Source organism: Neodiprion virginianus, chromosome 3 (genome assembly GCF_021901495.1).
Source record: "Neodiprion virginianus isolate iyNeoVirg1 chromosome 3, iyNeoVirg1.1, whole genome shotgun sequence".
Taxonomy (NCBI): Eukaryota; Metazoa; Arthropoda; class Insecta; order Hymenoptera; family Diprionidae; genus Neodiprion; species Neodiprion virginianus.
Window position 1 is genome coordinate 32018053 of NC_060879.1, and position 13733 is coordinate 32031785.

Sequence of the window (13733 nt, forward strand, 5' to 3'; positions counted from 1 at the left end):
TACGTATACCTGTGTCCTGTGTGTATAGATAATCTCTCGAAACGAGGGCTGCTCTCCAGGACTGTTCAATTCAGACTCTCAATTTCTTCGGCGCGACATTTTATCAGCTATATTTTATTCCCTCATAGCTCCGGATGCCACGAAGGCACGTGCGTATATTTTCTACAGCCACAGTGAAATACGCGATCAAATCGGAGCTGGTAAGCATCTTTGACACTATTGGATCTAACTTAACAGCTTGTAATTGGAGAGAGCGATCGATTGCGGAAGTCACGAACGATCTGGGGTGAACCGACCGTTAACCTTCAACCCGATCGCGCGGAAGGTAGACGCCTCCTTCGCTTAGCCGCTATCATCAAGTCCGTGGAACACAATTAACGGGGGTTTCCTAAGGAGCTCATCGACCCTTCGCCATTTGCTATCATGAATATGCTGCCTCATTCCAGTGTGTATTGGAGACGGTGTTCGATTGTTACTCTACGTTCTCTCTAATCTCCTGCGGAATAATTACTTCCCCGTTTTCACAACAAATGGAAAACTGCCTAATTTTATTTGAATAACAGAAAGCCCGAGAGAAGGCCCGATGCAGTAATGGCGGAGAATTTTCCTAATCAGAACTATATTCCAAATAAATTGGTAGAACCATGGGATAAAACCGTGTTTCAATTGATTCGGCTATCCAGCTTCTTAATGCTCCTGCGTATTTCGAAACAGTCTCAAGGACACGTTGAAATGATCCGGCATTACGCAGGATTGTAAAATATAGCTTAGCTAATTCACGTGTTATCTAAATGGAAAAACAATACGTGGATTAAGGGATTTCACGACTAGAAGCAACGGATTTGAGGGGTACGAAGTAAACAAAATCGTCGATAAATAAATCAATAAATAAATGACACGATATTTGGCTCCGGCGCCCTATAACGTATAATCCGCACTGGTTGGCTCCGGTCTAGGGTTACCTGTTAGCTCTGAAATTTGAGCCGCTAAACGCACAGCGACGAGTTGGCCCCGCTGGTAGAGACTAGGCGAAAGCTTTTACCGAGTAAACATCCCTATCAGTCCCGACAAGCGGTGGCGTCGACGCATGGAAAAAACCCTTAGGCAAACGCGTTTGAATGAGAATTGATGGACGCTCTTGTTATCTACCGTATTGCGCCTATAGGCTCAACGCCTACGCGTGCAATTAGTCGCAGGTTCGCGGGAGAAAAAACAAAAACGCGGAAATTATATAAGCATCGCTCTGTGGCGTTTATTTTACACAGTCCGATAGATCGAAAAGGCTCAGAAAGTCGGAACACAGGATTTCTTTACGAACAATGAGACTCTTCTCAAGATTCGTTTCCGCTTTGATTGTGAGCTGATACCTGCGGCCCATTTGCTGTCGGGTTAATCATATTTACAATGTTGGCTTATTGTAACGTTGGAATGCAGTGATTCATAATAAAGAAAGTGATCAAAGCGAAGCTTTGTGTCGAGGATTAATAGAGGGTAACAGAGGGTGCCAAAATTGTGGACGATGTCTCGGTAGAAGGTCTGCGAAATTATTTTACCCGAGTATCACCCTCAAATGAAAGAGAAAATTAAATTTCGACGCTAAAGCGTAAACGAGCCTCGGTATGCACATAATACATATTGCGTGGCCTCTTGAGGCGCAGGATAAAAAATTGAACAAGTGATGTGGTAATGGCGGTGGGTAATATCCACTCAAATATAATAATAATATTTCAGTGGTAATATCGTTTGTCGGAAACAAGCGGTACTCACTGATCCTCGAATTTACTATCCGATACCTGGGTATTGCGTCGTTTAAATAGCAAATATTGGTTCACTTCTCCTGAAGAAACAACGGGAGTCTCCGTGAATACGTTAAGCTATAACAATAAGTGCACAAGGCCGCACCCAAATCTCCTGACATTTTACGCTATGTGAGTTTAATCTTGACCTTTATAACCGTCGTTATCTTCATTACGGGTTTTCTTATTATCGGAGTCGAAGCCGCTATATTTCGTTTTAACTTCAAGTCGGTAGGCGGGCATCGACGCTCTTGTTACTTTTATCATCATCGCCGTTATAAGTATCTTGATATTATAAAAGGACGAACACTAGAGCGTCAAATGGTGAATATCGAAAAAGATTAACAGCGTGTGAACGGTCGAATCCGAATATATTGAAGAAACATGTGTGTTCGGTATGAGATTTTACAACACGTATAAATTGTTCACCAACGGATGAGTGGGATTAGGGAGTGAAAAACGAGGGACTGCAGTGACCCGAAATACACGAACCAGCGGGGAGCTCATTATATCTTCCTGAACAGGCATTGCAGGTGAGATTTTACCCACGTGGCGCGTTGAAACACGTTTAGGGTGAAATTGATTCGGGTTTTCCGCGCACGCGATGAAACGAGATAAAAGTTCGCTCGAAGGTGGCGTGCTACACTTTCGCTATGCTTGAAAGCCGGAGAAACCACGGCCTAAAGCTCGGAATACACGGTTGGCGGATTCCTTTTATCAAGCTGATTTCATTTTTTCCGTTGCCAGGCAGCCGTGGATGCATTAATCGCGAAGGCTCAAAAGGTTCGGGTCAACGCTTGAATCGCATGGATATCGTCGAAGTAATCCAGAGAGGCGTATTCAAGGAAAGAAAGAAAGGAAGGAGGAAATAAAGAAAGAAAGAAGGAAGAAATGAGAGAAAGAAGGAGGAAACTAAATTGAGCCTGGAATTTAAATGAGGCTCGTGACGTCACCCCTTTAATCAACTGTTTAATCCCGAAAATGACAGCCCGTCGAATTCTTGTCGCATAATTTTAGTGTCTACTAAAGTATAAATGCAGCTTTTGGTATTCAGATTCCGTGCATGATTGACACTCTACATTTATAACCATCTATTTGTACAAAATTACGTGAAAACGATCGCGACATAAGATCCCAATGTCTGAATAGTAAAAAGTGTTCAAATCCAGTCGAAAAAAGGTTCACTAATCCCTTTCGAAAACATGTGAAAATTGAAAGCCTCTTCTTTTACAGACTTGGTTGTGCTTTCACAATTCCATTACGATTGATCCTTGAATCGTTTGAATGTTCACCGAGGTATACGACTATCGTTATTGGTATTCCGTGCGTTAATAACACCTGACGTGATACTTTGAACGTCCGGAAATTGTGTACGGAAATAATTGGTTGACCACAAGTATTTGGAAGAGAATGAAACAGGGACACGACGATATTACTTGGTTCGTGACTTGACTGTAAAGCGATCGATTGATTTTCTCGAATCTTGGGGTATGCAAAATTCGCTGGTTAAGGTGCACAAGGAAAATAACGAGGCGGTTGTTGAATGTGTGCGTCCCTCGAGAAGGAAGAAAAAAAAATATCCTCAGATCACCGCAAAGTAAGTTCGTGCATTTTGATTCAAAGCTTTTACAACTCGGCTGGGTAACATTTATGGAAAAACGTCACCGGCGCGTCTCTCTGCGGTAACGTTGGCATAAAATGCTTATAGCCTCGTTCTCCGGATATTCTGTCTGTTTGTTTTTCTACCCAGTGGCTGGCGTGCATTATTATACGCATACGATAAAGTACCTATAAATGTGACCTAACTTTTCCCGCTTTTGCACGCACTGATGTCAACTTGACGGAAAGTCTTTTTCCCCGAGTTTCCCCTCAACCTGTCAAACGCAACGGTACGCCACAACCATAAAAAGTAACAAGAATCATCGCTGCACCATAGTACGAAATTTGCAAGAAACACACCCACGTATACCCGAAGACGAATCCACCCCCCGTTTCATACATCGGCCTTTTCTCAAACCGAGTAGCGGCCCTCGTTCTCCACGCTGTGGTAGCCCATCATCTCGGTTGGCCGCATGCAAATGGTAATTTCCGGAAGGGGGTCCTTCTTCCTGGGCATATTTTCACGTGCCTGTCGTTATCATAACCAGACGTACAAACACACGCAGACATCTCTAGTATCGACGCGCTGGATGAATTGCTTCAGTCGAGTTACGCAGCTTCAGTCTTGTCTAACATCCAAGAAGAAATATCTAATTTCCGGCCAATTAAGGCGAAAGTTAACCGATGTGGACTAATGGTCCGGTTTCACCCTTTCCACTTCCTCCGCAGCGGGTGAGCCCACCTTATTCATCGGGGATCGAAGATACCTCGGAGAGAGGAGGTGCGCGCCTCGTTGCCCAAATCCAGATAGACCGTTGCCTTCAATTGATCGACGTAAGAGCATACTGCCCTTCGCGTTGTACCAAGATTAAGCAATTTCCATCTGCAGAGGTGGCAATACTTCTCTCGTGATTTCTCTCGCGGTGTTATCCTTGTATTTACTCGGTGCTTGGATCATCTGAAGGTGATCTTCTTGACGATGTGAACTTTTCGCGACTCCTTTTGAAATCCTGATACTACATTGAACCTTCTTCGAGAGATACAACCACTTTCGGATCAATTTTCACCCCGATATGAAATTCTAGATGTTTTGACATCGTTCACGCTACACGCAGTCTCGCGCGTTGAAGTATACCAGAAGGGATCCTCGGCTCTGATTCGAAACCTTTGCATAGATTCAGCGTGATTCGAAGAGTTTTCACGTTTCTCGATGATCGAACCCTCGATGATCGAGCTTCCGATCGCGAGACGGGCGATGGTAATGAAGCGTCGATAAGGAGAGAGAGGGAGAGAAAGAGAAGAAAAATTCTCCCCAGCTGTTTAGCGGCAATTATATAATACCGTTGCTATCTTCCTCGATCTGGTGCAACGCTATCGATCGTCGGACTTAAATACCAGTTCGCGTGCCAAACGCGGAGGCATGCTTTGTACGTGCAGCATAGCAGACAGAGATATCTTATAATTAGAAACTTTGATATGATGGATAAAGTTCGGTGAAACATTCGCAGCCATTGCCGAAGTACAAAACTTGGTCGATTATACATGGGAAATGACAATGGCTGCAGTGTTCAACTTTTTGCCCTTTGCATCAGATATCAGATTTAAAACGTTCGAGGAATACAGTATCTCGATTCTTACTCCGGACTCTTTAGCTTGCCGAGTTCAACGATATCCAAGAACTTACGACCTTTTTCCTGATTGGAAATATGAATAAGCGTATCTGAATATCGAGATTCCATTTCGTGGAAGTCGGTCGTTATGATCGCAGAACTTACAGCCATGGACAAGTCGAGAATTCCTTTGTTTCAAACAGTTAAGAACTCGATTTATCCGCTCAACGATACACCCAGCTGAATAATATACATGTTGGCATTCCGGCAGCAATTATTTATTATACGTATTAATAACTTTTCTTCTTTTTTACACGAAATTTGTCAGGATATGATATAATTCTCGTATTTGCATAAATGTATGTATATAAAACGTTTTGTATTACTGACGTTCTTAAATCGCAAAATTAAAACGACACATTACATAATTTTCTACAATTTTCATCTCACGCAAAATTTCAACACGTTCAATACCCAAGATTGTTTGAACACTGCAGAAACGATTTTGAGTAAAGAAAGAACCCTCAATCTCTCCTGAGGAGAAACAACTCGAGCTGAATCATATTATCCATTGAATTTCGCTTAAAGTGATAGTAAATTTGAGCCGTTAGAGAGAAATGTATTCGAAGCTTTGTTCTGAAAACAGATATTTCTGCCACTAGATGAAAATTCAAGCGTCTTACTCGACATAAATTCATCCTCGTTACGTGGCTTTGTGGTAGGAGATCACAGGGACAAATGGATTTCTGCAATTTCAATTAAGTTTTTGCAATTGCAACACTGGCATATTATATGCCCACTTCAGAATGTTAAATCACGTCAGGGAGATTCCAAGGAGACGGAAAGGTTATTCCAGCTATGCTTCGGGGAAAATGCACGTTGTATGAAAACGCGAGCTCACAGTGACCAAGCTGCATCGCGTAGTTGGCGTGCAAAATGGACGACCGACGCCAAGAAACAGGGATATTGACCCTCGTATGCAGAAAGGATTATAAAGAAAGGAATTTCTCATTCCAAATAGTGAAATGTAATTCTCGGATCAACGTAATAATCAAGCCGAATAATGATCGTTTGATTGACGCCAACCGTAACGAGACGGCCTCAAACCGGAAATCGTCTTTCCTCGACGCATTTCGAGATTGAGAAGCGTTCCTCGTTAAACATTTCGAGTAATTGAAGTTGAAGTGAAAAGGGACGGTTCCACCCCTAACGAACTTGTCCCCAGTGATACCTCACACCGCGAGTTGAAACTCGAGAAGCGGGTACATACAGTGAGGGACAAAAGTATTCGTACAGTGGATAAATTCAAACAAGATAAGGAATGATTATTTTAATTAATTTATTTATTTAAACGTGTGCTGTTTTATTTCATGCCTGGACACTAACGTGAAAAAGCGTATAGAATCGGGCTTGTTATCTTACGTTGCGTACCTAATATCAAGTCAAGTCACCGTTATGGCAAGCAGAAAAGTATTCGTACACTACACTTTTGTCCCTCACTGTAAGGCAGTATAAGCTTCTACACAGGGCCGGAGGTGAAAACGGCAATAACTCCCTTCGTAAATCAATAGCAACCTATGGTTATATGCGACGGGGAATGGTATAGATATAGGACGTATAGGTATGTACGCGTAGGCGAAGGAATCTGATTTTTCTGAAGGAATCAAATTTCGCTCCGATTAGATTGTTTCGAGGAGGCCGAAAGCCATTTATTAAATCTGTCTTGGGCCTGGAGGAAGAGACGGAGACAAGCCGAGGCGAAAGGGAATAGAAGGGATGGGAATGCCTGGTAATATTTCCTCTCATGAATGGGAGACGCGTATACTCGCGACGCGACGTCCTTTCGGGCGCGACGATGACGAATGGCGATCCTTCGGAGCGATAGTCGTGGGTCGTCGACTATAGAAGTCGCCGTTACCGTCGCGTGTTCGCAAACTCGAGCGTAAAACAGTGTAATTTAGAGCCGACTCGCCACCCTCCGGGCCCTTTCCCCGGCGTAACATGTTTCTCGCTCCAACGATACGCTCCTGTAAGCGGTTACCTTAATTGATCCGAGTTAACAAAAGCTTAATCTCGACCTGCCAATCACCCCAGCGATGTTATTAATTCGCACATTTAATGGCTTGCACCCTTGCAACAACTTACATCCACGGTACGTGTTTGACTAACTACCGGCACGACGTTACAAGGCGGGATCGTTCCTGAGCTTGCAAGTTTCCCGGAGTGCCGCAATTCGTCGAGTTTAATTTCGGTCGGGCCAAGTCGTTTTTTTGTTGTACAACTAAGCCCTCGAAAGCTCTTCCCCACGCAAACGTCAAACGACCCGATGATATTTGTTGAAAAAATACGTATAGATGTTTATTAGAGTGAAACTCACCGCATCTCGAAGTCGTGGATCTCCTGCAAGGTGAGTGTATTTGCGACGTCGAGTAGCTGACGCATGTTGTCTTCGCGTCGCCTGGTCTCAGCGTCCGGTCGAAGAAGTATCGTCGCCGCCGGCGCGTCCAGAGAGAGAGACGGTTGTTGAACAACAATGGTAGCTTGTGTGGTCCTTTTATTGCCACCGCTACTTGCGCCTTTAATCAAATAACCAGAGTTAATGCGATTTGTGTTCAAGTACCGCGCGCATCCGGAGAACCGACCCCTGAATCCCCGGGTGCATCGATCTTTGTATGCACTGCTTAGCGACCAGAGAAAGCTCGCAAACATCAGCTCAGTTCCGCAAGGTAATTTTCCTGGGGAAAAATTTGTCGCGAAAAGCGGGTTTGTTTCGATTCGCAACAAAGAAGAAGCGCAGAAATAATAAGTAAAAAAAACACGGCACAAAATAATCTGCAAATTACGTTGTTGAGAATTAAAAAGCTTTTTATTCACTCGAATTGCCAAATGAAACGAACGATGCTCAGCGTATAATTCAATTTTCCCCCGAAAAAATACCGTCTCCTTTCTCTCGCCGGTATGATGTGAAGGATTCTGGGGGTGGTCCTTCAGCGCGAGGATACGAACGTTGTGTCCTACTTTTTTTTACAACTGAACCCAAGACAAAATCACTCGCTAAAAAGCACACTTTGTGCGATACACAAGTTGTATAATAAGTATTATATAAACAATATTACACGACACAACGCCACATGCCACGCGTGATTTTCAGTCCTCGACGAAGGTGCGCTTCACACCGAAAGCACAAAGCAGAAGCCTTTTTGTAAAGAAGGGCGTGAAGAGGGGGGATGAGGGGGGAATTTACGGTAATAACCGCACAGGGTTAGTTATCCACGATAATATAACCCTGCTTTAGCATGGCCGAGGCGTCTGCCCAAAATACGCCTTTCTACACGGGGTTGAATTATGTTCACCTATACGTACACAATGTAATATCCTTCCTTTCTTTACATTATTTTTTTTTTTTTTTTTTTTTTTTTTCAACTCCCAAGAACACGATTGTTCGCGAAATTAAAAATGATCCCCCAACCTCGCCATTTTTTTTCTTCCATATTGCAATTCTATTCAACGCTTAAACTCATTGCACCTCAAGCACGTCTGCGAAGCAGAGCTCCTTATTTTCATAACCACGCGTTCGGTGTGAGGCGGCATCATCATCGCGAAGTGTTCCTTTTTCTCTGTTTTTTTTCTTATTTTCTAGCTTATTTTTATTTGTTTCACTACAATATGCGTAGCGGCAACATAGAATATAAAAATCAAAAGCCATAGCACAAACGGTGTTTGTGAGTGCGAGTGGTTTATAGGTATACAGTGTAGGTGAATTGTTCGTCAATTAGTGTGACAGACGAAGAGACAGAGAAAGTAACAAAGAAAGATTAACGCAGTAAGGAAGAGAGAACGGAAAAGAAAGAGACGTGTCAAATGTGAGCGGTGATGTGATATAACATTTGAAAAGAAATTGAAACGGAAAGAAACGTTTGAGAATGGCAATCATAATATCTCGTGCCGCGTCAGCTGATGGCGGGCGAAAACAGTGCATTATACTGTTAGCGCACCGCGAGAAGAACCCTGAGGCGATACTACGATACCCGTTACGAAGAGGAATAAAGAGAAGTAGTAGAAGTAGAAGTAGAAGAAGTAGAAGTAGAAGAAGAAGAAGAAGAAGAAGAAGAAAAAGAAGAAAAGGTGGCGGAACAACGGGTTTCAGCGATCTTCTCGCAGCTACCGGACTATACCTATGGCGCAAAACGGGAAAAATAGCCTGACCCATGAATGAATTGTTGAAACGAGGGGATGGCATTCTGAAAGAAAGAACATCAATAAATTGTTTTTTTATCTGGAATTCAGTTCACTGTAAACGTATTATAGGTAGACATATTACATATAGCCATAGCTGTCAGCGCTGTTTCAGCAGAAACGATACAGTTATACCACAACTAACTGGACTTGGACTAACTGCAAATTAAATTATACGTAATTATAAAGTATGAAAAACCATGCTTAGAAATAGCATGTGAATCAAATGGTACTATCGGTTTAAGGATCTCTAGTTTGGTGCACGTACAGTTTGATCGTCTGTTATTCAGTTCCTTTAATTAAACACTTTGAACCGTTTCGTCGCTTCGGCATTGCGTTGTATCGCGAACAGGTTATTTGCCACAAATTTAAGATGCTTATCTAACCCTCGGACGGGTGAAAATTCTGTGAAACCGAATAAACAATTACCTTTCGTAATTATTCACGCGAGCATTTGGATTAATTGGTTTTCATCGTCAATTCTTAGTTACGAGCACGCAGCTATTTAACTGTTATGACCCTTCAATTGGGAAGCTTTTACCCCGAACTGATGAATAATTTTATTCAGAATATCAAGAATATTAATTTGTTATACATATATATGGACATGTACGTATATGTATATTCACAGACGTTGCAACGCCATTCGTGATACGATAATCGAGTTCGGAACAAAGCGAAACAATATATATCGAGCCGACCGTGGTCAGCGTGAAGCAATGGCGGTTAATCAGCGTTATTCATATATATGCGGCTACGTAGATTGGCAAATTACCTGCCGCTCTGCCTGCGCGAACTCTACTTCCGGTTGAGGTTTGGGCGTTGGATGGGGTCTGCCCACTGCACAAAGTAATATCCAAGGGGTTCGTCGTCACGTTGATATTGGCTTTGACGATCTTTTGATTTCCCTTCCCTGATTCACTCCCGTTCTTCTCACCCTCCGATCGCTGAGAGTTTTTTAACCCGCTGTTATTACCGGCCGTTGAGTTTTTCCTCTCTTTCGCAGCGACTAGCGTCAGCAACGAGTTGATCTGGTTCGGGTCCGGTTGACCAGCGTCGATGGATCCTCTGACAGGCGTACTGCAGAGGGTCAAAGAAAACGGAAAAGGTTAAACGTTTAGTTTTTTTCTCGTTTTTTTTTTCCATTCCAGATCTTTTCGCAATGCCGATTTCATCTCCGCATTTATTTTCGCATCAATCTTAACGTGGGAAACATGTTTTCCAAGTATTTACCACGATCGATGATTATTACACAGCTCCGATTAAATGCTACCCAAGGGATCAGAGCAGAAATTTACCAGAATCCAAAACCCAGCTATAACTATAGTTTGAAACACCTGATTTGGACACTTACATATTATATCTATATCTTGGGTGGTACGCTGGGTTATACGATAATTGCGAAGCAGGTGTATGGTGCAGTAACGATGAAACAATTTTCCATATCGACAATGGTTACAACCGTTCGTTGAGGTTGTTCGGTAGCTGATTTAATCGGATATCACATACAGAACTGAGGATGAAAATATCAGTTCCGAAATTAACTTTCAAAAGTTGGTCTGGCCGTATCTCCCTAAATATAGATTGCGAAGTGTCTAGAAGTTGCGGGCCTCTCATTGGCTTTGGAATAATAGAACTTTTCGTTGGATGGAATAAAACCGAACAGTATACAGCGCGCTGCAAAGTTATTTTTGAATCTCGCACGTTTGTCAGCTTTTCTAAAACTGATTACCACTCGAGGGTTGAACATCCAGGTAACGGCACGGACTATTGGAATTTGAGTAGGAAATTTTCACCTTTTCCGGATCACTCGCCCCATTTCCCACGTCATTCTCCGAGTGAGTGACGTCAAGCTTATATCACGACGAGAAACTCACCGAGTTGCTTCGAAATGTGGGAAAAACACGAGTTTATCGAATTGTCTGGATTCGTTGTTTTCTTGTAAACTGGACGAGCAATCGCGCAATTCTCGCAACACTGCTTTTTCGTTTGATTTCCTGCAGTTTCTTTTCTTGAATTTGATTTTTCATCTTTCCTGGCTTCTAAAAAAACGAGTTATACTTGCTTTCGGTCAACTTGTTACACTTGTTGATATACTCTAATAGCCTCAACCAAAGATGCGTCTGTTTCGCCATTCTGTGCTAGTTGCCTGTTTCCCTCCCTTGCGGGCTACGAGATACATGAGAAACAAAAACCGAGAGTTGAAAAAGACACGATTACCTTGTAAAAAGGGAAAAAAAAACATTACAACGATATTCACGATAATAATAACATGGCCGAGGCCGAGATAGGGGAAAGGAGAATGAATGTGGAGTAACAGACATTTAATAATACGACCCACGGGATGTTTTTCTGCCGATAAGCACGTGCCCACAACCGCTTTGCAAGCCCCGCCGATCAACGGAGAGGTTTATCAGCGCGAGAAAAATAATCTCGCAGAGCATCAATTATTTTATCAAGATCCAATTATTTTCGTCATCTTTTAACTTCTGTGTGATTCAACAACCCCTGCAGTTATTTCCAAATTACGGGTATAGCCCAATACAGCAGAGCACATGAGAAACTGTACTATGGGTCATCTCGCCCGAAAGCAACCTAATCGTTTACGGGATAACATCACTCTAAAAACCTGAAAACGTGCCGCTATTTTAACATTTTTTTTTTTTTTTTTTTGGACGGTAGAAAAGATGATAAAATAATAATATTTAAGGAAGTTATTAGGCGTATATTTTGATGTAATAAAGAAGTTCTTATCAACAAATATCAAAAAATGGCGATACTAAGGCCATTCTCGCGAGACATGTAACTGGTGTAAATTTGAATGTGGAAAAAAATGAATCTACATGTTTATAGATAAGGAAATGCGTAGGGAATTTCCGATAAGTTAATTTAAACATTGTTTATTGGCGAATGATTGCCCTTGTCTCGTTGAAAATTGAAAGTCTTTGATTTAGATACTCGCCAATCATACAAACATCAATATTTTTAAAATCCCCCACTCATTTCACTAGCTATAAATATAAAGATTAAGTAATTTTTTTTTCAATTCTAATTTGCTCCAGTTACACCGCGTATTGAAGAATTCAACATGTTTCGCAAGAATGGCTTCAGTGTCGCCATTTTTTAATATTTGTTAATATCAATTTTTTGTATTACATTTAAATATATGCCTAATATCTTCCTTGAATATTATTATCTTATTACCGTTTCTTATGTCACAAAAAAAAAAAAAAAAATGATGGTAGCAGCGTTTCGTTTTTCAATTTTTACAGTGGTGTTACACTTTAAACTGTAACAATAGATAAAAATGCAGATGGAAATCTGGCAAACCAGTTTTCGGGATAAATCTTTAGCCTCCGCAGCCTCGGAACACGATGAAAACTGACAGAAGGTGGATGTACCCGTTCCGTACGGCCGTCTAGTGTTAACCGATTTCGAGCCGTCAACCCGCGTCATGGATGCTGTTTGCAGTTAAACACAGTCTGACACGAAGTGACGAGGTTTCCGGAAACTCACCTAAAAAAATCCGTTACCCGAAGGTCGGGCAACGGGGGTGTCCGCCCGCTGACGAAGGTGAACCTGGCCTCCTGCTGCGAGCCGACGAGGGGCGTGGGCGGCGGCGCTTTCGGGCTTTCCGTCGAGTTGGTCAAGCTTTCTGTCTGGACGGCCGTGACGGCTGAGTGTCGGAGGGTGGGTGTGCTCTGGGCATTATGCAAGTTGGTCGTGCTCACCGAGTGGTTCGCACCTGGGTACGAACCGTACCCGGTATCCGACCTCTGGGACTGGGGGTTGGAGTGAGTGCTGACTGGGGGAGGTGACATCTCCGGGGTTCCGTCCAGGTAGTCCAAACTGTCGTCCGCCTGTTCGCCATCCGTCGTTGTGATCTGGAGCACAAGTTTTCACCTGTTAGGCTCCCGTTCTTGTACTCGCGTATCTCTTTTTGAGAGGGTTGCTTGGACGAATACCGTTTGTAACCATCGCGCCATCTTTTGCCAGCCATTTGTAAAACTTTTTAATTGATTCTACGGTAAATATCTATGAAACTTTTGATCATTCAAATTCAAGTCTGTGCCAATATTGAATTTACTGTAGCTGAAAAGAAAAGGAAATCTGTAAATACTTGACAAATGCTCCGTAAAATTTTCCATTTTTTGGCCAACCAACCTCCTTAAAGGGGCAGTAGTCACCCTTTCGTGCGACGCGTTTGATTTTTGACTCAACTTTGGATAGCTGCTTATATAGACTATTTTGTCAATATTCAAAGCTTAAAATAAAAATAAACCTTTGTCATGGCTTGTTTTGCGAACCTGTCCGTATCAATATCAGCTATATCCAAAGTTGACTTATCAAAATCAAACTTGAAAAGATGCTTAGCCCCCTCCAATCCGCAAGCCTCATCTCGTACTGTACGTGAGCAATTTTCGTCAGCTGTGAAATCGTATCAGAGCAAGTTGGCAAGTTTCAATATAATATAATTAATGGACCCATTGCG

General features: G+C 42.5%; 1 protein-coding gene across 1 annotated transcript in view; it reads right to left on the reverse strand.

Annotated features, from left to right (window-relative positions):
• The window catches only part of LOC124299960 (uncharacterized), an 84017-nt gene that overhangs the window by 53698 nt on the left and 16586 nt on the right, over positions 1-13733 (reverse strand). The window contains exons 4-7 of the mRNA XM_046753447.1: positions 12758-13125; positions 10017-10321; positions 9181-9246; positions 7383-7581 (exon numbers count right to left, since the gene is read on the reverse strand). Coding sequence (XP_046609403.1) covers positions 7383-7581; positions 9181-9246; positions 10017-10321; positions 12758-13125 — 938 coding nt within the window. The remainder of the gene's footprint in view (positions 1-7382; positions 7582-9180; positions 9247-10016; positions 10322-12757; positions 13126-13733) is intronic.